This window comes from Vicugna pacos, chromosome 10, assembly GCF_048564905.1.
Source record: "Vicugna pacos chromosome 10, VicPac4, whole genome shotgun sequence".
NCBI lineage: Eukaryota > Metazoa > Chordata > Mammalia > Artiodactyla > Camelidae > Vicugna > Vicugna pacos.
This window is the reverse complement of record NC_132996.1, coordinates 26,498,362-26,523,095: the sequence shown is the minus strand read 5'-3', so window position 1 is coordinate 26,523,095 and position 24,734 is coordinate 26,498,362. Positions and strand designations below refer to the sequence as shown.

Sequence of the window (24,734 nt, the reverse complement as noted above, 5' to 3'; positions counted from 1 at the left end):
AGATAGAACAGAGTCACATTTTGATGTCCTGAATGTCTTGATCATGAAATGAGCTCCACCTTAGAGGTTTTACTGGTCCCCACTCCTGTACTCTATATAATACTTGTTATGTTATGTTGTTACGTTATGCTATGCTATGCTATGCTATACTATGCCATGTATGTTATATTACATTATGTTATATTATTCCTGAGTTCACTGGAAATTCCATTTATCCTACACTCTGTCTTTTTCATGCCTCTCTGCGGGCTGTTCCAGGATTGTTTTATGGAGGCTATTAGAATGGTAGACTATTCAAATGGGAAGAACTTTAAGGAGTGCTTGGCCTAGCTCTGCACATTACAGCCAAGGAGCACAGGCCCAGAGGAGCACTGAGTGACAAACGTCAGCCAGGGAGTTAGAGGCAGAACTTGGGTGTCATGCTTAGCATTCTTTCTGCAACAGGCACAATCTCTTTTGCCAGGTGATTTGGTTGAGATGAATTTTGGCACCATTCTGAAAAGCTCAACATCTTATCTCTTCTCACAACAAATCCCTCTTTCCTAGTTCCTTCCTCATCTCTCCTTTCTCCTTCCCAATTTTGACTCGGATCCAGGAGCCACAACAGGTGTTGGGTCTGCCTCTCAGCAAATCCTGACTCTTGGCTGGCACAGTCCTGGGGGGTGGAGCATGCCCTTGTGCCACCTGCTTGGCTACCAGATCAGTTTCAAGGTCTCTCTGGTAACCTCCAAGGAAAATTCTACAAAAACATTCTTTCCTCCTTGGCTCATCTAGTGATTGGCCTGAGGAAAGTCTTCAAAAGTCTCCTCTGAGCTCCCCAAAGAGCAGGGATATTTTATTGGAAACTTACCTCAAACTCCTTAAAGATTGTGGGTTTTTTTGCTAAGCTGGACACAGTATTAGCATACAGTGGAGGCTAGTAAAACATGCCTGTTGTTGACAATAATGGTAATAAAACTCACCCAATTATCTGAAACCTTCCCAGACTCAGTCATTCCACTGGAGAGGGCAGGGCTGCTGTAGTGCTGAGTGTAATACCTTTTATGGGCTCAATAAATATTTGTAAGGAATATGCAAAATAGGTCTCATTTTAAGCTTAAATTAGATCCACATTTTGAATTCACACAGGTGTGGGCATGTCCAGTGAGGCAGGCATGAGGAGTCCACTGCTCAGATCTCCAACACGGAGAGCCTGCTGGGAGGAGTGTTGTTAGCTGACCGCCTGGGGCTGCAACACCTTCGGAATCTACTGCAGTGTTTACACCGCTGTCCTGAGCTCCCTCCCCTTCTTCCTCTTAATGACTGAGCACTGCAGACATGCAGAGCCAAGCCATGACTGCCCAACACGGGTCTCCTCCAACAGGCAGAGTCGTTCTGCGTCTCCCCATTAGCCTGGTTGAGACTTTCTCAGAGCTGTGTCAAGTCTGAGGTTTTTCCTGCCCAAGCCTCCTTCTGTCTCCCTCTCCTTTCACAGGTGTCAGACCTACATTGCTATCCGCAGCTCTCCCATCTACTCCATTGCCCCTTCTCTTTATATTTCACCGGTGTTTCCCCCAATAAATCTCTTGCATTTCTTACTCCATCTTGGCATCTGCTTCCCAGAGGACCCAAATAGGTAGTTCTGCCAAGTGGACCCAACTCATCAAATCTATTTTTCACGAAGGCCTTAGGTGTCTCCTGGAAGGAACTCATCCTAAGGAAAGCAAGGGCAATCAGGTCCAGCAACGGAATCTTCAAAATCAAAGAGAAGTGAGTCAGAGTTCAGTCAATATTAGGTTTATCACACAGATTGTTTCTTGACCTCACTCCCCTCCATTGGCTCATGCTCAGTAATTTGTGGAAGGGGATGCGGGTGAGGAGGAACAGCAAAATATAGAAGAGCAGCTTTACTAAAAACTCCTTGAGTCCAAAGGGCAGAAAAAGTACCTACTGAAAGTTCGTGTGATAAAGTATAGCACAAGGGTGGGAGAAAAATATTCTCTCCTCTTCACAATCCATATAATGGATTCTGTGGATTGGGACTCTACGAGGGTCAGTGTCATCTGGCGTCTCAACAGCACAGTGAGTGAGAATCACTCTTTGGGCCTCCCGGAATTTAAGGGGAGATTTCTCAAGGAGCTGAGATCCTTTATTAACAGGTGGAGGGAAGAGCTTGCAAAATGACATAACAACTTTGAATCACAGGCCATCAGAACTGAAAGGAACTATAGAGATCATCTAGTCTGCTGGTTCTCAAACTATGTTCCGATTAGAGCCTCAAGGGAGGCGGTGGAGGAGTTTTATAGATGAAATACAAATGTATGATAATTTAAAGAAAGGAAAGATTAATTTGATGCAAGAAGGTTTTCAATAAAAGTAAGAGGATAAGCAGATGAATGAACTAGTCTAGGTCAAATGGTTAGCAAGTGGAAGAGCTAAGACGAGAATCATGATTTCCCAGCCTCCTGTATGCCTTCCTAAGGGACTTCAGCTGTTATTTTAGTGATGTGGTGGCTGTGAGCAAATTACTCAGAATGGAAAGAATTTGGGGGTCATGGTGTATATTTTTTCTCTATGTTCCTACTCTTGGGAGAAGGGCAGAGTGGATCTGCCTTTTGGACGCAACTGGGTGACTCTAAACAATTATGCTCTTTCTGGAGCCTGGTTTTCATTAGTTTTATATCCTCAGGCTCACAAGTCAGCCGGGGCAGAGACGTGGACAGAAAGGCCTAATGGAAGGAATATGTTTGCTTCTAATTTAGAGTAAGAACAACCGCATCCCGCAGATCAAAATCCATGGAAACTTCCACAGCCCTTCAGCAGTGTACAGAGCAGCATTTCTGGAAGAGTGCTAAGAGATACTTAATGTGTTCTTGAGAAAGGGTTCCATATCAGTACTTTGGGGGAATATTCTATATTATATCCTTGTCTTGGAGATTCATGTTGCTCATAGAAGAGTCTGTGAAGAGCTCTGCAGAAGATGTCTATTTAACCTTAATCCAGTGTTTTGTGAACTTGCTTGTTGATGGCAACTTTTCTTCATGAAACATCTATTATCATCATACAGAACACACTTGGGAAATGCTAAGGTGAAGACTACTGACTAGAAACAGATGAGGTCTGGGTTGTGGTCCTGGCTGTGCCATTAACTTGAGTTTTTCATCTTCTTTAGACTTTAGTTTCCCCAGCTGCAAAAAGAGAGGATTGGACTCAATGATCTAGAGAGAGAAAAGGACTACCATTTATTGTACACTTACTCTGTGCTAAGCATACCATCTGGGCCCTGCCCTTAGAGGAGTGCCATGCTTGGTTTAATCTGCTGTCATCATCCTGAAATTCTTAATAATTATTTAACAAAGGCCTTGCATTTTCGTTTTGCACTGGGCCCCATAAATTATGTGGCAAATTATGTAGCTGGTCCTCTGTGTGTGTGTGTGTGTGTGTGTGTGTATACATATATATATATATATTATTATGTATATATACATATATATATTTGTATGAGAGAGACGGATTATCTCTAATATCTCTAATCCAATCAATCTAATGAGAATGTATGTGTATTATTATTTGTGATAGACAGATATGGAAACTGAGAATGAATGGGGGTGAAAGAAATTGCTCAAGGTCACAGAGAGAGTGACTATCAGAGCCAGGATTCCAAGGGAGTCCACTGGGCTCCAAAGATTTTGCTCTTCCCACTAGACCAGCTGCTGGTACAAACATTCTATAATTCTAAGATTCTTTTGTTCTTCCAGCTACTACTAGATTGGTCTCACTGTTTAAGTAACAGAGTAACTGTATTGATACCATTCAATATCTAAGTGAATATCTGGCTAAATGAATCAGTGAGCGGTGAGGTATATGTCAGTGAATGCATGGCTGGGTGATGGGAAATGAGTGGCTATCGAAGTCAGACAGACATGGAGTCCAGCAAACCTGGTTCTGCCATTCATTAACCATGTGACCTGGGGTAACCTACTTGACTTCTCTAATTCCCAATTTGCCTCATAGGTATGTTGCAAGGATTAAATGAAAGTGCACTGCCTAAAACATGGTAATCCCTCAAAAGATTATTATCATTCTTTTATTAACCTAGCCAGCTAGATTTGCTGTTGTGATATCAGAGCTCCAATGTATTGGAATACATTTGATTTATTCAATAACAAATGCAAAAACATTAGATTTCTTTATTTTTTTCTAAATCAGATTAAATAATAAGATTAAATTTTAATTTTTCTAATTCAAATCAGATTAAATTTAGCATCACCCTCACCTACCAGGTTGGTGGGACAGTCAATATTAAGACTTCTAGGGGAATACAAAAACCTCAGGGTTTACCCAGTCCAGAAAACCTGTGGGACCATCTTCAGTCCATTTTAGTTGTAGCACATTGTCCAAACAGGTGTGTTGCAGTTAGGTATATCTGGCCCAGTTGCTCAAGTGATCTACTCCTTCTGTTCTAAACCAAACTACCAAGAACTCCCATATGGCTTCCAAAGCCATGGCTTGGTGTTCATTCCCCAGGTGTCCTAGTAGTCACCACTGCCAGAGATACTGAGAGAGAGCCAAATACAGATCTTTCACCACCCATCCATCCTCCTGGCTTTATAGAACCCAACTCTGCTCTCCTTTAATCCTCAGAGCTTCTGCCTTCCAAACAATCCAGCTCTGTCCCCTTAAGAATGTATATGTTGGAACCTAGTGAATAAAACAAAAAAGAAGCAGACTCAAAGATTTAGAAAACAAACTAGTGGTTACCATTGTGGAGAGGGAAGGGGGAGCTGGACAATATTGGGGTAGGGAAAAAGAAAAGGGTTATGTGATTGTATGAAATCATGTGTGTGACACTTTTGAAAATTGTAAAGCACTATAGAATTTAAAGAATCTTTCATTCCATTAAAAAAAAAGTTTAAAAAAAGAATGTATATGTTGGAAACAGAAACCTCTAAATGGTCCACTGCCCCTTCCCCATCCTCCAGAGAAAGCCTCTCAGCCTACAAAGGACTTACTGTCCTTCCAAAAAGGACACAGAGGACATTTTTCTTCAAGTCTTTCTACTAAGTTCACAGCAGAAAAAATATTAATTGATCAATCATTCATTCATTCATACCCAATGTTCTCAAACCTTTTCATCTTCTGTGAAGACTCCCATGACTCCCTCTCTCCCTTGGCCACTATAGTTCACGTGTATCCTGAACACCTTACTTTTACTGCAAACTGGAGAATTGGGGTGGGGAAGGGGAAGTGACAGGACTAGACCGATTATGTGGCTGACTCTCTCCATTTCTGGGTGTGAACTGTCACAGCCAGCTGTTTGGAATTCCACATTTCTGATCTTCTGAACCTCTTGGGAACAATGAGGAACAGGCTTTGGAAGCTTCGATTTATACGTTTATATGTAATGGCACAGAGTGCTTGGTGATGGTACTGGGACAGGCTAGGATACTGATGTTCATGGAATAGATAAAACAGAAGGAAGCATTAGACCATCAGTTTTTCCCTTAGTGCAGACAATTATGCTGGGTGTCTGCCACGTCAAGGGCAAAATTAAAATTTTGCTCTAAAGCAGCATTAGAGCTATAGATGTGTAGCGCGGGGCCCTCTAGTGGCCAGTTCTTACTCAATGACCATAAGTTGCCATTTTCATCACCGCCAGTCTCTATCAGTGCCTCATCTTCTTCATTTTGGTTTTGCAAGAACCTAACTGCCTCCATCTGTATTCTATCATCCCATTCCTCTGTCATTACTGACAACCTACTTTGGAAGAGGCTCAGTGCTAGGGAACAGTTCTTGAGGGAGAGATTGATTCCCTTGGAAACCGACTGAGATGGAGAGTGGCATGCAGGTGTTTTAGAGCGTGCTCTTGGGAGATACACAGTAAGGAATTGAGCACACAGGAGTGGGCAGAGGGAGAAGCTAACTTACAATGTGGTTGCAGTGGGAACCTCAGCTAATCCTACTGGGAGTTCTGGAGCTGAGATGGCCCCTCAGAGTTGTCCCAGACTGATGTGATGGAACCAGACCTTTGTATCCCAGCATCAGTCTGTCATTGGTAATGAACTGCCCCACCTCCTCCCAGGAGGGGCTATAGCCTTGGGTGAAATAGTTCCCTGTGGCCCAGAGCAACGCACAGTGAGGGCTGCAGCTGTGAGCTGCCAGTAGCCCACATTCTCAGCAGGTGTGTCATATCTGGGCAAAGCATCACTGTATCCAGTCCTGGGAGTTTGCAGTCACATTCAGGGGCTCCCTGAGCACTTTGTTTATGCCTCTCTTTTATCAGTTTCCCCTTAATGCTGGGAGGAAAGTCCAGAAATAGAAGTCAGGAGACATAGATTCTAGCACAGACTCCTGCCGCATGACCTTAAGTATGTCACCTAAATTATCCTGGCCTTTAGGCTAGCAAGAGAGTTCAATAATAGTCCTTTACCATTCATATTTTACGAAGTGTTCTCACATCCGCTTTTAGTTGAATCCACCACACCAGACTCTCTAAAGCAAATGAGATAAGGAGATGGAAATGTCTTGAAAGGTTGGAAGCACTATGCACATGTGAGAGATTATTTAGCACAATACTCATGGTAATGTTGATTCATTCCATTAATGTTTATCAAGCATACATTTTGTGCCCAGCTTTATCGTAGTTGATGAGGGCATAGAGATACATTGGACGTGGTCCCTGCCTACACCTTTGCAGTGTTTCTAACGGGGAAAAGACATGCCTGGAGAGTACAATGTGATAAAAATTATCAGAGATTTATAAGCAGGGCAGTAACATGAGTGGAAGAAGCCTTGACCTGTGCAGAGGAGGAGCATAGAGGAGTTCAAAGTAAAGCTTCTTTTATAGGCAGAAAAACTGAAGTGGGTGAGCTAATCCTTGCCCCCATGAAAGCGGAGACTGGGGCTTTTTTGTTTGCTGCTGTATTCTTTTACCAAACACATTGCCTAATATATGGGTACTCAATCAGTATTTCTTGAATGAATAAATGAATGATAAACCAAGAGCAGAACTGTAAGCTTGTAGCTGTCCCACAGAGATCTTTTGAGCTCTGTTTATAATCTCATCCTCTCTCCAGCTGAGGGAGATGCACCAAATATTCACATTATAGATCTTTTCTTGAGATTTGACCCTTCTAATCTCCCAGCAGATTCTGTGGTTGATCTCTGTGTTCCTCTTGTCTTGTGTTGAGTCAGTGCTGTAAGGACTCAGGGACCTCACCCAAGAGCTGTCTCAATTGGCTTATTATTCCCATCAGTATTGTGATAAAGCCCTCTCTTCTCTGAGGCATCTTGGTTGGGGTAGGAGGAGCTGGGCGAGATGTGACTACTTCATCCATGAAGGGGAGCAGAGGCCAGCCACAGAGTCGCTGGGAAATTAGGGGGGTTTAGTCTCGGAAAAGGATCTAATGTGACTCTTAAAGGGACCAGCTATCGTGGGGAAAACATGGACTTTGAATTCAGGCAGGTCTTTGTTAAAATCTAGACAGCTCCATGTATTAATTAAATGAATGTTAAGCTATTTCCCCTCTGAGCTTCTGTTACCTTATCTACAAAGTGAGATTAAAAAAATAATTATGTCAAGAGCTTCTGAAAAGGTAAAATAAGGTAACATGCAAATTCCCAGCACAGTGCCTGGGAGAGATTGGTTGCTCATCAAGTATTAGTTCTTCTTCTCTTTTTCTTTCCTGTTCACTAATTTCCTTCTCTCCTGCTCCCAGAGCTCATTCTCTGTTACAGTTTAACCACTTGCCACAGAGAGGTTCTCTGATTTCATCCAGGAAGATCATGTTCCTGGTTTCTTAGCAGCACCTGAAAGAGGATTCTTTTTCCTACACAAGGCTGGCTGAAAGCCTTGCTTTTCTATTTCCCCTTTGCCTAAACAAATATGTTGGCTATTACCACTCCAATGAGAGGAGAGACCAGACTCACCAGTGCCAGAAAAAAAAAAAAAGCAAAAGTCACACTCCCAGGACAGGCTTAGTTATACCCACAAGGCTCCCCGGCCCCCCCAAAAACATGTTGAGTCAGAGTGACAGCACTGCTTCCTTCTTGGCAGGGCTGTACATTTTTTGATCGTGACCCGTCCTGGAGAAGGTGAAAAGGGTAGGGTGAAGACCACCTGCTATCCACAAAATCCACTTTCTCCCTTATAATCATGGTTTATCTGAGACCTGACTGTCCGGATTGGGACTTCACTTGCCAGCCCCCTTTGCAGCCTGTGTTGACCACATTACTGAGCCATTGTCAATGGGTGTGAGCAGATGGGATGTAAACAGCTTTTGCTTTACTTGCGTTTGAGTAAATCTCTGGCCCTGGAATTCTGTTCTGTCTCTCTCTTAACTAACTAGAAGTACTTCAATCAGAGTGAACTTAGAAGCTACATGTTGAAGGTGGCAGTCATTATCCCAGGTCCCTGAGTAGAGCAGAGCCATTCACCTACTTGGAATGTTGCTTGGACCATACTATACTGGACCTTCTAATCAAATCCTACCTCAAATCCCCAGGAAACATCCGTGATATGTCCCTTGACCATCATGTTCAATATTTGTTCCCCACATTTTCTGGTATTTAACTATACTGTTTCCTACTTGGTTCTATTTGGTGTTATATTGTTTTGTTCTTAATTTAGCATATGCTTCTTGTCTCTTAAGCTGGGAGATCCCAAGACATGACACTTTGCTTCTGCTCCCATTTCCCCAATAGCACAGCTGTTGTGGATGCTGATGGAGCCCCCATGTTGTCCTCCTTCCCCAGTTGCTGTGAGTGTTGGGTGCCATCAGCTCAGAGCTGCCTCCTTGTCCAGAGTTTTGGCCTCAGCCAAATATGAGTACCCCTGGGGAGTTAAGGGCCCCCTCTAGCAGCCAGCAGTCAATGATGACTGACATGGGGGAGAAAAGGATAGCCTCAAAAGGCAGGGCTGATTCTGTGATGAAAATTTAGCTTCAGAACCTTCCTGAGGAATCAGGCTTTTGCAAATCACTAACCAAGACAACTGCTGTAGCCTGCAGTAGCCCACAGGTGCCACTCTTCTCCAGATACCTGCTCTCAGCTGATGGGAACCTCCTGGCACCCCTTCTCTCATCCCCTCTCCCCACCAGGGTGGCCCACAACCGATGACTGACTGATATGGGGCATAAGAGGCTGGTCCCCTTGCCTCAAGGGGCTGTAATTCTGTTATGCTGTTTTTGCCCCACTTTTCCTGGGGATCAAGCCACAGCTAGATGTGACCTAACATAACACATACCTTGTTTATTGTGTTCCTTTTCCTCTCTCCCTGGAAAGTTTCCTCTGAAAAGTGCTCCCTCAGTAAATGCATATCTCAGGCTTTGCTTCTAAGAAACCCGACTTCAGTCTACTGGTGTCAGTACTCTGCCATCATCTTCCCAAATCATTTTCCCAGTCATCTCAAATCCATGCTTTGTGCTGGGTATGCCTTGGCACTAAAATTAGGCTGAGGGTGCTCAAGGGGCTATATGAAGAATAAGTGGCTCCAAAGCAATCTACAGATTTAATATGATCCCTATCAAACTACCCAGGACATTTTTTTCCCACAGAACTAGAACAAATAATCCTAAAATTTATATAGAATCACAGAAGACCCAGAATTGCCAAAGCAGTACTGAAGAAAAAGAATGAGGCTGGAGGAATAACCCTCTTAGACTTCAGACAATACTACAGAGCTACAGTAATCAAAACAGCATGGTACTGGCACAAAAACAAACACATGGATCAATGGAACAGAATAGAGCCCAGAAATAAACCGACACACCTACAGTAAATTAATCTTTGATGAAGGAGGCAAGAATGTACAGTGGAGAAAAGACAGTCTCTTCAGCAAGTGGTGTTGGGAAAGCTGGACAGCTGCATGTAAATCAATGAAGTTAGAATACTCCCTCACACCAGACACAAAAATAAATTCAGATGGCTTAAAGACTTAAACATAGGACAAGACACAATAAATCGCCCAGAAAAAAACATAGGCAAAACATTCTCTGACATAAATCTTAGCAATGATCTCCTAGGGCAGTCTACCCAGGCAATAGAAATAAAAGCAAAAACAAACAAATGCGATGTAATTAAACTTGTAAGCTTTTGCACAGCAAAGGAAATTATAAAAAAAACAAAAAGATAACCTACAGAATGGGAGAAAATATTTGCAAACAATGTGACTGACAAGAGCTTAATTTTCAGAATATACGAACAGCTTATACAACTCAATAACAAAAAAGCAAACAACCTAATCAAGAAATGGGCAGAAGACCTAAACAAACATTTCTCCAATGAAGACATACAGATGGCCAATAGGCACATGAAAATGCTCAATATCACTAATTATCAGAGAAATGCAAATCAAAAGTACAATGAGGTATCACCTCACACCAGTCAGAATGCCCATCATTACAAAGTCCACAAAGGATAAATGCTGGAGAAAGTGTGGAGAAAAAGGAACCCTCCTACAGTGTGGTGAGAATGTAGTTTGTTGCAGTCACTATGAAAAACAGTATGGAGATTCCTTAAAAAACTAGAAATAGACTTACCAAGTGATCCAGCTATCCCACTCCTGGGCATATATCCAGAGAGAACCATAATTCAAAAAGATACGTACACCCCAATGTTCATAGCTATTTACAGTAGCCAAGACATAGAAGCAACCGAAATGTCCATCAACAGATGACTGGATAAAGAAGCTGTGGTTTATGTATACGTTGGAACACTACTCAGCCACGAAGAAGGGTAAAATAAATGCCATTTGCAGCAACATGAATGAACCTGGAGATGGGCATTCTAAGTGAAGCCAGAAAGAGAAAGAAAAATACCATATGGTATCACTTATGTGGAATCTAAAAAATGAGACAAATGAACTTATTTACAAAATGGAAACAGACTCACAGACATATAAAACAAATGTACAGTTACCAGTGGGGAAGGGGTGGGGTGGAGGGATAAAATGGGAACTAGAGATTTGTAGATACTAACTACTATACAAAAAATAGATAAACAACAAGGTCCTACTGTGTAGCACCAAGAACTATATTAAATACCTTGTAATAGCCTATAATGAAAAGAATATGAAAAGGAATATATATATGAATATATATAACTAAATATATCTATATCTGAATCACTGTGCTATACACCAGAAATTAACACAACATTGTAAACCAACTATACGTCAATAAAAAAGAATAAATAGGCTCTACTGAAGTAGTTGAAAGGAATACCTACTAAATAGGGATGTTATGCAAGTTTTGAAAGCTAAATGAGTTAATGTGTGTAAAATGCTTAGGCTACTGCCTGATATGTAGTGTCTTAAGTATTTTAAGTGGTCTTAAGTATTAGAGCAGGGATTTATTTGATCTTTTTCATTTGCTTATGCATTCTAAGTGTGCCTAGATGAGTCCGTGGCACGTAGTTGGCACTCAATAAATCTGAGTGATAATTGAAGTTTTGCTTTGAAGACTCAAAGTGACATGCTGAGATCTGGCCAGCAGAGGGCAGAACTGGTGCAGCCAAAAGAGCCTAACTGTTGAAGGAGGTAGTGGGATAGAGCTGCCAGGAGGGCCATCATACATCATGCATTGTAAAATATTAGAATGTTTAAATTGTATCTTAAAATCCTAGATTTTTATTTAGTCCAATCTTGAGTGTACATAAGGTATACTGAGCCCCTGCTTTGTAAATTTAAACAAGCAAGCAGTTCCAAGCATTGGATCCCTGGTATCTGTATCTTCTCTTTTGAGCTTGTGATGAACCCATACTCCTCTCAATAAATCCCCTTTTGTGCTTATGCTAATAATACACATTCGATTTCTGTAATTTGCAAGAGAAAGAATTTGTATTACTTTATTATCAAGCCCTGTGAGTATAAGAACTGTGTGCAAGGGAGTCTCTCCCATAGGTTTCCCACTGTAGGCCCTTTAGGCTGCCTCCTGCTCTGCCTACCAGCCGACTTGCTCTCTTCAGGAGGATGGTCTCACCACATTTCTGCCTCCAAGCTTCGTCTTATTCCTTCATTCACTCTGCCTACTTAGATCTATATTATCTTTCAAAGCCCAGTTCAAATTCTACCTTCCTCTGACTCTTCTAGATCTACTCAATCCTATTTCTCAAAATCCTGGTAGCATCCATCACCTGACATTTATTCTTAGACTTGATGGCATTCCATATTTTATTTGGGCGTCTGGTCTGGGTGGTCTGACTTCCAAGTCTGTTGTCTACCCATATGTCACATCTTCTTAAGCAGATCTCTGCCTTCTCCCTCAAGGAGACATGAGGAAAGGCTTGAGCATATGTGGGGCTTAGCACATTCACAAGGAATCAACACCACTAACTGCTCACAGGAGCCAATGCTCTGTGATCTTCCATTCAAGAAACACACAGGCATTTATTTTTATTTTTCAAAGTGGAAGTAGCTTTTCCCACCTTATTATACAAGAAATACATTCATAGTCAAACAAATCAAATATTACATAAATTTTTAAAGTAGAAAGGGAAAATCACCCGTAATCCTTCTCTTCAGAGATAAGTGCTATCGTAATATTCTTTCAGAGTTTTTCCTAAACACAAATATGTATGTTTTAATGGGGCTTTCTAGAGACCCCATGGAGATTCCTTACAAATAGAAATCAAACAGAACAGTGGGAGGTTCCAGCCTGGGATTTGTAGCTTGTAAAGTATTTACCTGCCACATTTCACATATTCAGCTGAACCGCGTGAAAGTACTGTTATTCAGCTGTTTTTGACCTACAAGTTTTGTATGGTTCAGATCAATGTATGTGAAGCCTAGAATGTCAGATCTGGTAGAGTCCTCAGAGGCTTTCAGTTGTTTCAACTTTCTAACTATTTCACAGTGCCAAAGAGGGAAAAGAGGCAGAGAGAGAAATGTCTAGCCAGTTTATTATACACCGCACTCATGGTAGAATCAGGGCTGGTTCTCTCTCCAATGAATCAGGTACCTGCCTTTTCATGCTGTTTCTTTTAATATAGCAATCTTCTATGTGTGATCTATGTGTGATAATAATCTTCTAGATGCAGATTTCAACTTGGTATCAAAATTTCTCACAGAATTCAATCAAAATGTTGAAGGCTGCCTTAGAGGTAGTGAATTCCCCATGCTTGGAGATGTGGCTGGGAAGGGCACTGGGACATGGCTGGAGGGGCACAGGAACCTCGGAGCTAATGAGGCTTAACAATCAGGGCCCTGTACTCATGTGGCTCCATCTTAAGGTCTTAGGAGGGGCCCTAACAATGTATTAACATGGTAATATATTTTTGTAATATTTACAAAATTAAGATATTTTTAAATTCTTTTTTTTCAGGAGGGCCCCCCAGAATTGTATATGTTTCAGGTCTAGATCTATTCCTGGGTGGCACAGACTTTTGAAAAGCACTAGGCAAGGAGCCCAGAGTTACTGGGTGCCAGTCATGGGACTGCTCTGGCCCAAATGGACAGAATGGCACTTGCTCTGCTTCCCTCTTGGGAGTAAAATCACAGACATTAAATGGGTAGGAAAACATCAAATGTGGGCAAATATAAATAAATAACATTACTCAGATTTCCTGTCTGTGATATGGGATAATCACTGCTGTTGCTCATGTTTGTTGAAGGTCACAAGTCAAAAATTGTGTCCTGAGGGCATCTTCCTATTTCATTTCCCTCTAATACAACTTCCTTTTCTCCTTCCTCCAGCTCCAAGCCCCCAGTACTCTGGCCACTAGACTACTGATTGGTCATCATATGTTGCTACTTCTATATATTTGTTCATAGGGCTCCCACTGTCTATGAAGTCTATCTTTGCTGGGAAAAAATCCTTATCTACAAGGCCCAGGTCTCCCAGACCCTCTTCACCTACCCCAATAATGACCTCTCTCAGCAGTTTCTTGTTGATCTTACAGATAAGGACACTGAGGCCTGACATGGTCCATAGCTGAGTTCTGGAGGCCCCAGAAGATAATCCTCAGGTGTCTTAATCTGCCATCTCAAGCCTCCTAGCATCAGATCATGGACACACGGTTCTTGATGTACACATGATAGGGGTCACTGCGCTTGTCCACTTTGCGGGAGCGGGTGTATCCCAGGATGAGGCTGCCCACAGTGGCAGCAAATAGGAACATGACAAAGAGAATGTACATGTAGGAGTTGTCATCACGGCTAGGTAGGCTGGCGTGCCGCTCCTCAGTCAGGTTGTCTGGACTCAGCCGGCAGAGCAAGTTGCTGTGAAGAGTGGCATTTAGAGCCTTCAGCACAGCATGCAGACTCTTGTACCAAGTCTCAGTACCATTGGTGGTCTCCATAGCAACAGGGGTTGAAGTGGGACAAGAATCCAAGGATACTCTGGTAGTGACAGAAAAAAGAGAGGATGGCTGTTATCTGCAGTGGAATGACCTCCCCACTCCTTTAGACTCCAGCTAAAATCCCAACATCACAGTTTATTCTAACTACTTGTTTACTTGTCTATCTTCTCTACTAGACTGCAAGCCCAAGGAAGGCAGGGACTATGTCTGTTTTACTCACTGCTATCTGTGAGCACTTATGACAGCACTCAATAGGTGCTCAGTAAATACTTATGGAATAAAGTCCTCCTTGACCATTGTAACCATGCTGATCTATCCTTTCTGTGGATTCTGTAAGTCACTGAGCTTTAGGCTGGAAGGACCTTAGGGATTATTTAATCTAATTTCTTCCATTTTACACACAGGGAAACTGAGGCCCAGAAAGAATAAGTGGCTTGTCTGTGATCATAGAGAATACTGGAGGTAGAGCTGAGATAGAACCTTGCTCATTGATGGCCAGCTGAGGGCTCCTTTGGCCTTCACGCTCGGTCTCGGGAGGACTGTGTGGCATCATTAGGAGACACGCCTCGGAACCCTCCCTCAGCACAGTTCTCTTTTGTACTCCACAAACACCAGGTAGAAGATGTTTGGGGATGGCTTAGATTTCTCCCTACCTGGGGCCAGAGGCTGAATCATTTGACCTCTCTAAAGCATCCTATGTCCCACTCTAGGTATTCCTAAGCTATTGAGGGGAAATTGTGATGGAAAAGAGGTAGCTGGGGAAGCAGAGAGAGGCCAGTAACCACTGCAGGTATTGGGCCTGAGGGCAGTGGAGTGAAAGGAGCACTCAGTCTGGTTTGGGATTTTACCCGCCCCAGAGAGAGAAGACACTAGCACCTCAGCTGTCCTGCCTTCCAAAACAACGTCACTGTGTACGTGGCATATAATAGGTGATGACAGATGTTCCTTTTCCTTCCTCTCAGAGATCCTTAGTCTACAATGTAGAAGAATAGCTGAAGACAGCCTTGCATCCTAGTCTCTGGAAAAACATATGTCATTCCTTTTAAACAAGGCTCCACACTCACTTCCTTCAGGAAGCCTTCGTGTGCTCCCACCATACTCCACAAGCTTTATCATCGCAGCCTTCCCTTTGCCCCAGTGCTTACATAGAAGGCAACGTGTGGCTGTCCTCTTGCTATTGATAAAGGTTATCTGCAGACCACGCGCTCGTGGTTAACAAGACTGGGACTACCCTCGTTTTCCTTCCCTCAGAGGTCTCCAGTAAAGATGGCCACTTTGGACTTCTCCATAAGCCAAACACTCCGAGTTCGCCGACTGGTTCCAAAGCCCTCCTTTATCTAGATAGAGCTGTCAACAAGCCAAAGTTAACACATTTGACTATTAATTATAAGATCTCTTCCCCAGAAGAGATGACAGTTAGTTATGGCCACAACAAATATCATGAACAACTCTATGAATGCAGGTGTTGGGAGGAAGAATCTAAATAATACAGCAATAACCCAGGACTGGCTCACATTTAATGCAAGGCCCTTGGGGACCCCTGTCATCTAGTACTTGGGCAACCTTGTCTAGATGGAGGAGGGGAAGAGTTGAGTTAAGATCCAGGAGGCATAAGTTCTTATCTACTGTCCCACTTGTCAGGCAAGAAAGCTGTGCCTTCCTCTTTCCTCATATGGGCCAATGGAAAGCAAGAGCAGCACAATGAAATTAATGGCTCAATGAATCATCTGGCCATTCATCATTTATGGAGGCCCACTTTTGGGCAATCTCATCCTGAGGGTTCCAGGAAGCCAGTCCCTATACTCAGGGGGCACGTTGCCAGCTCTTAAATAATGTAGGAGACAATCCAGGAGTTACTGGGGTTTAAAGGAAGAAGGGATGAATGCTGATCAGGGCTCGGAGAGTGCTCACAGTGATGAATGAATTTGAGTTGGACCTGGAAGGGTGTTTTGGAAGTAGAGAAGGCAAGGGAAGGAAACAGATGGGCAAAGTCCTGACAATAAGAAAGCACATAAAATGTTTTGAAGAATGGAAAGTAGCATAAAGAGGGTGAGATGCGTGGAAGGATAAGTTAGGATGTGGGATGGAGAGACTGGCCCAAACCAGATTATGGAGGGCTGTGAGTGCCAGGTGGCAGAGTTGGAACTTTATCCTGTAGCTGGGGAAGAACCATGGGATGATATTTAAAAGGGGATAGTTTTCTCATATTTTAAATGATCAGATCTGTGCTTGGAAAGGACACCCTGGCTGGTGTGTGGAGTGTGGAGTGAAGTGGGCAGGAATTGAGGCAGGAGGCCCAGTGACAAGGGTCTTGACATAGCTTAGGTTCAAGATGCTGAGTCCTGCGCTGGGGGATGACAAGTTGGGGTGGGACAGTTGGGGGATGTGAGAGGCCTTTTGGGGAGGGAATGGCTAATGCAATGGTTGCAGGAGGAAGGGGCCTCACACAGTTTTACAGGTGGACAACAGACAGGTGGCATAAGTGCTGGAAGAGCTCACTCTGAGGAAATAGATTTCTTGCCCTGTTTGTACTTCAGTTTTCTTCATCTATCAAAAAAGATTCTCACCAGGAATTGTTCAATGGGCATTGAGTTTCAGATGAAAAGGTCTAGAGATTTGTTGCATGACAATGTAAATATGGTTAACACTACTGAGGTGTACCATTGAAAATGGTTAAAATTGCAGCTGTACATACAATGAAAATGAAGTCTCTCTGTTCCCAGTGGCCCAGGTCTCTTTCACAGGTCACTGTTATCAGTTTTCTTAAATATCCTTGCAAGGGGGTTTGAATTGATGGGCAGAGCGAGGGCCACCTCAGCCTGAAAGACTCACCAAACAGCAGACAAATTCAGAGGCTCCTAGTCGGCTTCAGGAATCTCCCTGTGGGTGCTCTAAGGCTCCTCAGCCCCTCAGCTTCTTCAAGATGTCCCTGGACACATCTAGGGTCTCAGTATTGTCTTTGGGAGCTAGGAAGGCCCAGAAGGGCCAGAAAAGGAAGGAACCGGACACACAGAAAAAACTTCAGAACAAGGGTGGATCACCCAAGGCCAAGCCGGAGGGTTGTGCAATAGCCCTGTTGCGGGTTCTGACCTCCGCCTGCTTCCCCTCCCCACCCTGCAACAGCTGGATCAGGTCAGCCTAGGGGTGCAGTTAGAGGAACTGTGCCGCAGCCAAGGGACATCTGACTGTAGTCCCCGACTCCAGGCCCACAGTGTCTCCACTGGGTGACTTCATGAGAAACCTCAGTTCAACACACGGACTGCTGCTCAGGGGCCAGCTAATAGTGCAGACTAAAGTGTCCCCTTCCCCCAGGGTACTGCCAGCTTAGTAGGAGCATCTAAAGGCTGAAAGGGCCAGAGACCCAAGGAAATGATGCGAGTGGCAGAATGGCAATCAGCACTGGGGTTGATATTTTATGTAGGAACAAATGATGTTACCAATCAACCTATTTGGATAGACTGGGTATAAACATAGGCATGGCATCAACACTACCTGTACCATAACTTTGTTGTGAAAATTAAAGGAGAAAATTATGCAGTGACTAGCACTAGACTCTTCACAGATGTGGTGGTGGTTTTATTTGTGTACAGCAGAGGTTGGCAGGGCCTTCAGAATCCTTTTAGTCTAACCTCCCTCATTTAAAAAAATTAAAAAGAATTTTTTATTGTCAATACATATAATTTTGATTATTTATAGCTGTGCTAAAAGTGCTAAAAGCATAAACATTTTTATAAGATGGATATACACCAAGTTTTTTTTTGAGTATACATATATTCATTTTCATATTCTTAACCTCCCTCACTTTATAGTGAAAGAAATGAAAACCAAAGAGCTGTCTGGGTTCAGCTGCTACTTGTGTGACTTTGGGCATGTGACTTCCTTTTTCTGAGCCCCAGCTTCTGTCTGCATCTGTAAAATGAAGGGGTTTTACTATGTAATCTTATAAGGTTCTGATCAGCTCCAGGACCCCATAAAGATACAAATCACAAAACCATACTGTGAGATTGTGGGAGATTGGACAGGCTGGTCAGAGAGGCTTTTGGGAGGCTCTCTAGAGCCCCAAAACACAAGATAGAGAAGGCTGCAGACCTTTTCCTTATAGGTTAGGGTGCTTCGGAGTCCTAGGACTGCATTATATTTAATACTCCAGCCTAGATAAACTGAAGGCCAAACCTGTTGACTTGTTCATTTTTCCTCTTTACAGCTCACCTGCGAGGGTGATCCAGCCTGGGAGACAGAGTCTGTGCAGAAAGTGGGGTAGGGAACGGTGCGGGCTCTGAGGTGGGGTTCAGTGAGGGAAGTGAAGTTTCACAAAACCGTTCATTCCTCAGACCCTCCTTCCAGCGCCTCTCTGGATAGTCCTGGATACTTGTGGTTCTGGTGGGAGGAGCAAAGGAGCCATAGTTACATATCTTTAGGAGATGGGTTGGGATGGGAGGAGGGCCCTAGTGCAAGGGCATCCTGTTGGGTCAGGAGAGGCAGAGCTGATAAAGGGACAGCTTGGTTCTTAATGACCTGACTCTGGGTCCCAGGTCAGGGATTAGTAGTTGGCAACATTGGGAATTTTGTTCCTCTTTCTGAGCTCCTTGGCTTCTCTCTTCAAGGTAGTCATGGATTGTGAAGCTCTTTGGATGGGGAAGACAGAGCTCCTGCCCTGCAGAGTCCTTGACTTGAAACAGGAGATAACCAGTTAGGAAGGAAGGTGAACAGTGATTGATGTTAAAGATCATTTAGAATCTAGATTGTAGGCCAACCCCTCCATTTTGTAGATGAGGAAACTGAAGGTCAGAGAGGGGAAGTGACAAATCCAAAATGACATGGCTAGTAAATGGCAGAGCTCAGATGAGAACCCATCTTTGGGGTGCTGTTCGGGTGCTCCTTCCACTACAGGTGGCAACATGCCCTAGCATCTGAGCAGCATAGCACACCAAACAGAGACTCCTCGTGTCCTGGGACACGGTCTCCTCTAACTCCATCACTACTGCTTTCTCCTGAACTGCAGATTCTTGCCAATCTTAACCGAGGATCCAGTAAGGGGAGTAACTGGTAACTTTTGGAGTTTTCCTTCCTTTGTAGTCTTGTCTCCCGTTGCTCCTTCTGCTCCTGACCTACTCCTGCTCCCCCATACAAACCAGGTGCCCTCTCTTCCTCCACACCCTGATACTACTCTTTCCTGCACATTAACAGGTTCTCCCTAAATGTTTTTAACTTGAGCTCACCCAGCCTCTAACTTGGGCGTGGAGGTGTAAAGCTGTGACCTGAAGGATGAATGGGATATCTTAGTGAGGTTTTCTTTCAGGTCTCTCTAGAAAAGTGAAACTCTACCATTGGTTCTTTTGGTTTCTCTATTGCTCTGTTTCAGCTACTCTTTCAGAATGAGTGTCTTAAGTGCTTGGAAATGTGGTAGAGAGACAAGGGGGAAAAGGTCATAAAACAGGCAAGGGATCCAAAGACAACTCCTGCAGCTGCACAATTTTGCCACTGGTCTGTCTGGTGGTATCTCCACCATGGACTGGACAGCCCAGGGGGTGGGAGAGGAGCTGAAGGAATGAACCTTAACATATAGTTGGAAGGAGACACAGGAATAGAATCCGAGCTGGAAGCAATCTTAATAATCATGTTGGTGGTGCAACCCTCCCATTCAACCAGTGGGAAAATAGAGTTGTTAAGTGGGAAAATAGAGTTGTTAAAGAATTAAAGAAGAAATCATTGCTTAAGGTCTCACAGCCTAGGAGGGGTGAAGCTGGGACCAGAAACAGGTATCCTGTCCACAGATCTTTCCATAAGTTTCCCATTACCTGTAGGACAGTCTAACCTCCTCTGAGTATCATTCAGACTCCTTTGGATGTGACCGTGCCTCTAGCCCCATCTCATCACAGCTTTTCCCAGTGCATGTTACTGGGATGATACTGAGCTACAGGCTATTCTCCAGACATTCCTTGCACTTGCACACCTATCACCTTTGCTCATGCTGTTTTCTTAGGCAGGAATACCCTTCCACTTTTTATCTGCCTGGTGAACTCCTACTCATCCTTCAATACCCAGCTCCAATGTCACCTCTGTAGACTGTCTCCTGAGACAGTGCCTTCCTCACTCCCTAGACAGTTAGCCTCTCCCTCTTGTCTGTTCCTAAAGTGCTTTGCATAACACCTTATTAGACCACTATGCTGTACTGAAATTATATCTCTGTGTGTATCTATGTAAATATCAATAGATACAGATATATATGCTTAACTGCACTAGGAGGTATGAGAGCAGGGACCTGTGCTTCATACATTTCTTTATAGCAGACACTCAAGAATAGGTGGATCAATGCCTCTTCATACATACACATTCATGAAAACAGCTTACAGTACTTAAAAATCAACTTCAAGAGCAGGCCAAAGCATTCCATTTGGTCTGGAGAAAGGGAGGCTCAAAGAAAAGACATCATCTTGGTCAGGTGGGAAAGTGAGTTGGGGAGAAGGAATTCTAAGCTGCCTTTGGAAGTCCAGATGTTCCCTGCACCTGAACCCCAGTCAATCCAAAGGGCAAACATTCTTGGCCCCAAAACACCAGCGGTGGCTTTGCAATCTTTTTCCCTGTGTACCTGCCCAGGGTGTGGCCATACACACCCACTGCTGCGTACACACAGTCCAACTCCCAGTCTCCCAGCCTCCCTTGCCTTTCAAGTGTGCCTTTCATGGTTCGAATCTTGGCTGTATGCATGACTATGTGGCCTTGAGCACTGCATTTATTTCCTCTGAAACTCATCTATGAGATGGGGGTAATTACCCTTGCCCTGCTTGCCTCACATGGGACCTCAGGGAGACAATGGAGGAAAGGTGTTTTAGAAATTGCAAAGTATTATATAAACATAAGAAATAATTATTGGGCAGCCTGGTCATGTTGTTTCCTTTTCTGTTCCCCTATCTCCTCCCCCTGCTCCCTAGTATTACCAAGAACAGCCATCCCTATGTCCCCTCTCTCCACCCTTGGTTCTCCTACCCTCAGAAGAGGATCAGGAGGTTCTTTATTACTTTTCTTGATCCTCAGGCACTTACCTCCTTCAGAAGCATTCCTTGTTTCTCATCCTCTCTGATCAGTCCTGTAGTCTCTTTCCATTTAGTCCTATCGGTGAGGGAGAACACACCAGAGTTGGAGTCAATAGACCTGCCCCTACTTTTCAGACCAAGTGTCTTGGTTAAGTCTTAATTCATTTCTTCGCTCTGGACCTCACTCCCCCCATCAGTAAGCTAGGGTTTCTTGTCTTGCCTTCCTCTTAGTAGGTATTTTGAACATCCACCCATTCAGTTGATGGATAGAAATGTCTGGAGAAGTATGGAGTAAGTGAAGGAGGAAGAAGGATTTTGGTTATCATCTCAAGGAGTCAAGGAAATCTGAAAGCAGTTTCCTTGCTTCCAACATGGATCTCCCTCCTCCGTTTGGAGCTGAAAATGTGGCTGGAGGCCAGGAGATAATGAGGAGTTTACACATTTACAATGCACTTTTGTAGCTGAAGTGGAGACAGCTCTGGGGTAGAAGTGAGGAGAATTAATTTCTACTTCTGTCTGGTCCCCGGTGTGATCCTGGGCCAGCCATCTCCCCCTGGGCCTCAGTTTCCCCACATGTCAACTGGTGAGAAGTCGGGAGGAGGGATAGGAGGAGATACTCTTCATGGGCCTTCACACAAGGGCCGGAATTCATGTACTTTTTAGACAAGGGTCCAAACCTCCTTTCCCCACATACCATAAGGAGTACCCGAGCAATAGGGCCAGGGGCCCATTTTACAGGTGGTGACCTAGGAAAAGAGCGCACAAGGTATAGAGCAGCTGGGTAACTAGCACAGATTTTAACAACCTGTAAGCTAGAACCCAGGTCTCCTGACTTCTCGCCTAGATCTACATTATTTGCACTCGAAGATGTTTTTGGGAGCTTCCAGCCTTTTCCTGGGACTGCGGCGCATAGGGCGAGGGGCACATGGAGTAGCGAATGGGCAAGTCAACTAGCAGAGCAAGCGGCTCCCGCCAAGAAAGAAAACACGCTGGGTGCTGGAGTGTCATTTCCGCCTGTGCGCTTGTGGCGGAGCCGCAGGTGTTCGTATGTATATCTGAGGATGTGGAAGGAGCTTTTAGTGCCGCTGTCCTGGGGCCTGCGAGTGCAGACGCAAGCCCCGCGGTTTCTGGGCCGGGTATGCCAGGAGATGAGCCCCGCACTCCGACGTGCGCCTGGGATCCCTGTGGCTAGACTCTAGGGAGGATCAGTTCCTTGTCTGAGCCGCTCCCCCCCCCCCCCACGCCGAGGGAGTAGGGAAGATTCCTCATTTATACTCCCCACGTCAGCTTAACCTTTCCGACCTGGGAGTGCACCTTACCTGCCTCGCGGCAAGGCTCCGAGGGGCGCCGTCTGCTAGTTGGACACCGCGCCCTGGGCTCGTGGGTGCGCTGCACTGAGCCGCAAGGAGCTCCGCCAGCCTCTCTGCGCTCTGATCCGCGCTCCGCAGCCTTTTCCCTTCCCCAGGGTGTCCCTCCCCCGGCCCCGCCCGGCCCCGCCCGGCCCCTAACCCACCCCCTTCTCCTCTCGGAGCTGGCTTCGGGCGCCTCCGCCCAGCTGCTTGGCCCCACTCCGCTGTGGGCTCCGACCCTTCCGTCCCTTGCAGCGCCTGCTTCCTGGACCTGAGACCGAATGCTTCTTGATTCGCTTCAGCTAACCCAGTCTGAGACCGTGCTCAGAAGGCGAGGCAGAGTGTCGGGTGCTGGTGGAATCAAGCTTTGCCCCTATGTGGTCGTGTGGTGGTGGGCAAGTCACTGCTTCTCACTGGTCCTTGGCTTCCTGGCTGTAAAATGGGTACAGTTCCTGCACGCCTTCTTCACAGGATGATAGTTAGGGTTGGATGCCATCCTAGAATCCAAAATAATAAAGCTGGGTGGTTACAGGAGAAATCATCTGATTCTAAAACAAATCCTCTTTTCCAGAGAAGATGCCGTTTCCGGAAGGGGCCCAGTTTTGGGGAAGGGGGCTTATCCAGGTTCACCAGGGATGTCACTGGCAGAGATCAGACTCAGAATCCACTAGGGCACTCTCTCCCCTTAACCTCGGGCAGTGTCTCCTCCCTCCAAGTATCAACAGTCCCTCACATGCCCAGACAACTGGTCACACCTCACTACTCCCTGTCCCAGGATACTCTGCTTTCTGGCCGCCAGGTCCTCATTCAAGCTCTTGCTTCCTTGCTGGTGACACTGCAGGTTCCAGAGAAAAGAAGCAACCAGGGACAGCTGAGAAATGAGGGCCAGGAAGCCATGGGCAGGGGAGTGGACAATGGCAGGGAATAACGTTTCAGAGACTGTGGGTAGTCCTTATCAGAGCCCTTTCTGCCAGCCTGTGGCCTTGGGATAGTTAATAACAAACAGGCTAAGCTCTGGCTCCCTTGTAAACAAAGATCTCTTCTAGGACATCTGAGGAATACTCCCTCAATCACAGAATCTCAGATTATATCTAAGAAGTGCTATCATTTAAAAAAGACCTATCACATGGAAGGGATGTTGTAAAAATTGCTGATCTTCATCAAAACACGTTACTTCTGTGTGACTTCTGTACTTACACATTTTGACCCAGCTACTCCTTTTTCTCAGTCTGAATATCACCTCTCAGGGAAGTCATCCTGACCCTGGGCATGCAGTTTCAAATTTCAGTCAACCTAAGAATCACCTTGGCTTCTTTTAAGTGAAGTAGACTTTTGGGTTCCACGCCAGAGGTTCTAATTCAGGGGATCTGGAATAGAGCCCAGAAATTAGCTTTTTTTTTTAAAAAAAAAGATGGTGATGCAAGTGATTCTTGAGACCAGCCTTAAGGAAACAGCTCTGGCTCAGTTAACATTCCTTCCCACATCCTGCCAAGGCCTTGCATATAATCTATAGGACTATTTATTACAGTTATCAAAAGTAACTGTCCACCTCATCTACTAGGTTGTGAGTTCTTTGAAGATAGGGATTGTTTCTTGTCCTAATAAAATTTTGGAATCACAGCCTTAGAATCACACCACGTTAGAGTTCTAGAATCATTTAGTGATAGAACCTAAGTTGAAAGGACTCTTAGAATTATCTAGTCAAATCCCTTTCCCAAGAATTCTCTATATTTCTGTGTGTGTGTATGTAATACAGATTTTATTGCATATTAATCATGTAATTTCACACAATTTTAAGTAAACAGACTTAGAGAAAATACACTGGGAGTGTTAAACGGATGATGACAATATTGATGAGAGTGTTCAAGTGTTCATATCAGGTAGTAAGAGGCACCACTGCCACCATCATCCCCCAAAATTTGTACATTTCATATAAAAAGTAAAAATAGTTCATTGGCATTTAACTAGCATTATTCTTTGTAATCTATGAACCCATGATGAGCCTGAACAATTTCAGACTCTTTAGAGCAAAACAAAGCATTTTCTTCTACTAACTAATGTAGCAATTTCAATTTCC

General features: G+C 44.3%; 2 protein-coding genes across 8 annotated transcripts in view; one reads left to right on the top strand and one right to left on the bottom strand.

Annotated features, from left to right (window-relative positions):
- The window catches only part of POLD3 (DNA polymerase delta 3, accessory subunit), a 165,518-nt gene that overhangs the window by 26,319 nt on the left and 114,465 nt on the right, over window positions 1–24,734 (top strand). The gene's annotated exons all lie outside the window — the stretch shown is intronic.
- KCNE3 (potassium voltage-gated channel subfamily E regulatory subunit 3) lies at window positions 11,759–23,920 on the bottom strand. 6 transcript variants are annotated; one of them, XM_072969198.1, is made up of 7 exons: window positions 23,855–23,920; window positions 22,965–23,154; window positions 21,318–21,384; window positions 18,484–18,651; window positions 17,107–17,240; window positions 15,420–15,621; window positions 11,759–14,314 (listed from the first exon to the last, which is right to left on the bottom strand). In XM_072969198.1, the coding sequence occupies exon 7, from the start codon at window positions 14,272–14,274 to the stop codon at window positions 13,975–13,977; it is 300 nt and encodes a 99-aa protein (XP_072825299.1). In that variant the 5' UTR covers window positions 14,275–14,314; window positions 15,420–15,621; window positions 17,107–17,240; window positions 18,484–18,651; window positions 21,318–21,384; window positions 22,965–23,154; window positions 23,855–23,920; the 3' UTR covers window positions 11,759–13,974. The 6 variants fall into 6 exon arrangements, with proteins under 6 accessions (XP_072825299.1, XP_072825295.1, XP_072825294.1 ...); XM_072969194.1 differs by lacking the exons at window positions 22,965–23,154; window positions 23,855–23,920 and adding an exon at window positions 22,628–22,764 and having other exon boundaries at window positions 17,107–18,183; XM_072969193.1 differs by lacking the exons at window positions 22,965–23,154; window positions 23,855–23,920 and adding an exon at window positions 22,628–22,764.